A 4658-nucleotide genomic window follows, 5' to 3' on the forward strand; every position below is an offset into this window, starting at 1 on the left:
ATTGTGGCTTGTATACAAATTCAGGAATATTATCTCTTATTTTATTTTGACTTGTCCAACCATTTTTAAGAATAATTATATGCTGTAAATTCACACATTTTTCTTTAATTTTATGTTATACTTTTCATTTTCCAAAATTACCAGCATTTTGAATTAAAATAACAAAGTATATTTTTAGCCAACGGCATACTTTGAATTTTTCAATGTAAAGCATTTCCAAATTCCAATGGTGTAAACATGTGCTAATTTTCAAACATATGTTACTTTCCAATGCTACCATATATCTGAAGTTTTTAATCTCCAAACAAATCCAAACAAGTTGAAGTAAAATAAAAAAGGTTAGAAGATTAGAACTTGTAAATTTGATTAGCATATAAGATTCCATCCCATTTTTTTCCTCCCTCTTTTTTGGTCCCTTTCTTGCTCTTCCCCACATTTTTACATGCTCTCTCACCAACCTCACCCTTCTACGCTACAAACACCTATATCACTATAATTGCAACGTTAAACATTATATAAACATGACATAGAAAAAGACAATAACTGAAGCCTGAAAACAGGGTGGCATGTATCTTTCTCTCTTCTCTTCTTTTCTTTTCCGTTTTTTTTTTATATTTTTCTTTTGGTTCTACCTCAGGGCCTCGAATCCTTTCTCCTTCCTCACATGATTCCTCAATCCACCTGCACAACCACACAGTTAGTCTCAAGCCTTTGAAAGAAATAAGGAGAAAAAAAAGGTAAACCATTCATTTAGTCATTGAAAAGATCGATATTGATAATTTTTAACCCTAAAAAAAACCATAGTACTCATGATTTTGCGGAGGCGAATAATGGGGTAAAATACTACTAAAATTTAAATAGTTTTAGGGACTTTTGACTTGTTTTGTCGAATACTATTTGTATTTAGAGTATATAATGTAAGAAGAGTTTCATGTATTGTAAAAATATTAGTATTCTAGTACTTTTAATACTTAATCTCAATTATATAAATTTCATCGTTAAGATTAACGGCTAAAATTATTAGAACTATTAGTGTTCCTAAAATATCCGACTATATTTCTTACTATATTTCTTTCTTTCATAGATTAAATATACCTTGTCAACACTGTAATTTTTGCAAAAAGAAATCTTTGTATTTTTTTCCTAGTACCTTTTTTTAGCCTTTGAAAAATGTACACGAAGTTGAAAATGGGGGGTAGTGGGGGACAAAAAAACAAGAAAGCAACAACAAAAACTAATAAAATCAATAATTAATAATTGAAAACCCCCCACCTACACCCCTCTTGGCTCTGCATATCTGGATTCAAACACATTACAGTGATGCTGCAGAACCCACAGGAATCTGACAAATATAATTATGTAAAATAATTGTTTTATTCTCATTAGCCTTATATATATACATGTGTGTGTTTTTTTCTCATAATGGCCTAATGGGAAGGTTCCTCAATTGTTTTTCTTTCTTTTTTTTCTCCTGTTCTTAATTTGTTTTTGTCCGTGGTTTTGCATGGTACAAAAGTTCAGCCAGTAGTACTGTGTTGTGAAGTAACTAAATTATCACAAAATTACTGAAATAAAAGCAACTAAATTAACCACCGTAACTCGCAGAGCTATACATTCAGTTTCCTGGAACAATAGTCATGAATATATGCTAACTGGGGTATAAAAAAAAAAGAGCTGTTTCTTTCACTCAAAATCACAGAGGCGCTAATCAAATACAAAACGGCACAAACAACAATGATTCAAATTTTCTCGTGCTCCCCAAAATGGGATGGTAATAAAGAAAATGTATATATAACAATTAAAAATACGTCAGTACAGTTTTTCCTGTAAAACTCACCTATATTGTTGCATTTAACAACGGTAGACTTTTCATTTACATTTTCAACAAAGTTAGGACAAAATGACAACAAACACTAAATTGAAAAGACAAAAAGCAATGAAAAGAAGTTTTAATTATTTCAAGTATAAGCAAAATGGACCCAAGATCATGGATCTTAATTCCGAGTTTTGGTTCCAAGACTTTGCACGATGCTAAGGGGTACATGGAGGCAGATCTATCTCAGTCAAAAATCATATTTACTGTATGTAAGTATTAAGAACAAAAAATAATCAGAACAACAAGAAAGTGCCTACATAATTAATCTCAATCTCTGATCTAGTTTTTTTTTTTTTTTTTAAGAAAGAACTCAACACAATAAAATAGAATACAGAACATTGCTGAAAAACCAAAAGAAGAATAATAACTACAAAAGCAGAGTGCCTTATGAATTTCTGATCTAGTTAATGAGATGAATCCAATGAATAATAAGTTACCTCCATTTTCATTCTTGCAGCGAGGTGGAATATCAAATAGAGACCTGGAGAGTTGTTTCTGGGCAAGACCAATATCAAATAGAATCAAACCGGATGAAGGGTCATTTACTATAATGTCCTTGACAGGCAACCAAACAAAAAGCTCTTCTTGCTGAAGACCCTCAACACCAATGAGGCTTCCATAGGTGAGGTTTGCGGTTACAAAGCTCTCGAAGTAGACCCTATTCTCGTACTTGGTCAAGCATGGCGCGTCGAGGAACACTTCCAAGTGGCCATTGTCGGAGAACTTGTAGGACTTCACTTCTTCCGGTAGGAGTCCAGCTGGCAACCCTTTTGAACGGAGAAGGTCGTGAATGGAGGATGAGAGAGAGCGTTGAGGGGATATTATAAGAGAGAAGAGAGAGAGGGTTAATAGGAGTTTGTTAAAGAAGGGTGCCATTGTTATTGCTTATTGGTTTATGGTTAGGCGAAAAAGAGAAAGGAACACGAGAAGGGGATCGGAGAAGAGAGTGAGTGAGAGAGTGAGTGATTAGGGTGTGGAAAATGGAAAGACTGTTTTTAAGAAAAGGTCGTGCATGCGTTTTCGTCCAATTACAATATTGCCCTTGGTTGGTTGGTGACTTTGGTTGTGTTTTGTCATTTCTGTAATTGTGTCTTTGTGTTTAGGAGAAATGTTTAAGTCATCAGAAATTATTGCATGGAGAATAATTGCATGGGGTCTTTGTTAGAAAAAATATAAAATTAATTAATTTTCAGTAAACAAAAATTTTATATAAACAATGCTACATGACTATTATAATCGATAATTTTTTGTTAATATTTATCCAACAAAAATATTTAATATTAAATTTAAAGTCTAACTTTTTGTGATAAATTTTTAATATAATAAAAATAAAGTGTTTGTCTAAAATATTGGCTTCTATTGATAAAATTTATTGGTCTTTAATATTTTTTATTTTTAAATTCTATAAAGTAAAAATAAACAAATGTTAAGCGACTAAATATTTTGTGCAATTAAATCTAATTAAGCACTGAAAAATATATACTTCACCCACTTGTTTTTCTTTCTTCCTTTCTTTCTTTTTTTACATCTTCTCTTCTCCGATTTTCTTTTTATGCATCATCATTGATCATGATCATTATCACCTCCTCTTTTTTTTCATTATTCTTTTTTTTTTCTCGCATTTGATTTTTTTCGCTCTTTTTTTTCTTTTCCTCCTTTATAATTATTGTCGTCGTGGTCATCATCATCTTCTTCTTTTATATATTCAGTAAAATCATTGAATATAAAAATTTGATAATTTTATCCCGACATGTTTAATTATTCTAGCATGATAGGGTTAAGTATTTTAGTGATTAATTTGTTAAAAGAATGTCTAAAGTAATATGTATAAATTTGTTAACTGGTTTTTAATTTAATATTTTTAAAATATTTTTCTGGTAAATAGTTTTGCTGTTTAAGTGTGAGCGCGGGTAATTGAAGTTTTTGAAGTTTGATTGAGGTTAGATAAGTTTTTTTGTTCCTATAAAGTATATGTCTTTTTTGTTTTGGTCAGAGCAGGAGGAACAAACGCCATTATTTAAGTACTTTGAACTACTCCACTCTAACACTCCCACGAGAAAAAGTTCAAATTCGTCGCCGACCATGTTAACCCCCTCCACCACCACTGCGATTTCTCCGCCTTCCCTTTCACGTGATTATGGTGCAACATTTTCATAAAAGTCCAGAACATGCGCCACTAGTACCTTAGCGTCAAGCAAAAGATCCAAACTCTTCCACCTCACTCTTTCAACTGGTTCGATGATCTCAATCATTGGGAGAATTTTCTTTATTACAGACAAGTATTCGAAAATATTCTTTTGTCTTTTTCGATTGTGAGAAACAGTTCTAATTCAGTGGTTTCGTTGCAGAGACTTTGATTTTTGAGTTCTTATGATGATATTATTGATGATGATGATGATGATTGTGATGAGGATGAGGAGGAATGTGAGTGCGATGGTGATGATGATTTCAGGGAGGAGGTAAGGCAGATTAGGGGTGTTGGAGTTAGGGTTTTGGAGCTGAGGGAGGAGAGGAGAAGGGGGAGAGAGTTCTCTCTCTCTCTCTCTCTCTCTCTCTCTCTCTCTCTCTCTCTCTCTCTCTCTCTCTCTCTCTCTCTCTCTCTCTCTCTCTCTGCTATCCAACAACCTCTGTCAGCTACCCAACCGCTCCCGTAGCACCGGCCACCACCAGCATTGTGCCGTCGTTGCTCCCACTGCCTCCAGCAACAACTTCATGGAAATACTGCTTTATTTCGATCAGGAAAATCGTACGGGTTCACCTTCAGCAAGCGTCATTTTTTTTT

At 33.4% G+C, this 4658-nt stretch overlaps 1 protein-coding gene across 1 annotated transcript; it reads right to left on the reverse strand.

Moving 5' to 3' along the window:
* Nucleotides 1-339: 339 nt before the first annotated feature.
* LOC112737843 (uncharacterized) lies at nucleotides 340-2997 on the reverse strand. Its single transcript, XM_025787975.2, has 2 exons — nucleotides 2314-2997; nucleotides 340-681 (listed from the first exon to the last, which is right to left on the reverse strand). The coding sequence occupies exons 1-2, from the start codon at nucleotides 2750-2752 to the stop codon at nucleotides 629-631; spliced, it is 492 nt and encodes a 163-aa protein (XP_025643760.1). The 5' UTR covers nucleotides 2753-2997; the 3' UTR covers nucleotides 340-628.
* Between the last annotated feature and the right edge of the window lie 1661 nt (nucleotides 2998-4658).

The sequence above is a fragment of the Arachis hypogaea genome, chromosome 13, assembly GCF_003086295.3.
Source record: "Arachis hypogaea cultivar Tifrunner chromosome 13, arahy.Tifrunner.gnm2.J5K5, whole genome shotgun sequence".
In the NCBI taxonomy this organism is placed as follows: Eukaryota; Viridiplantae; Streptophyta; class Magnoliopsida; order Fabales; family Fabaceae; genus Arachis; species Arachis hypogaea.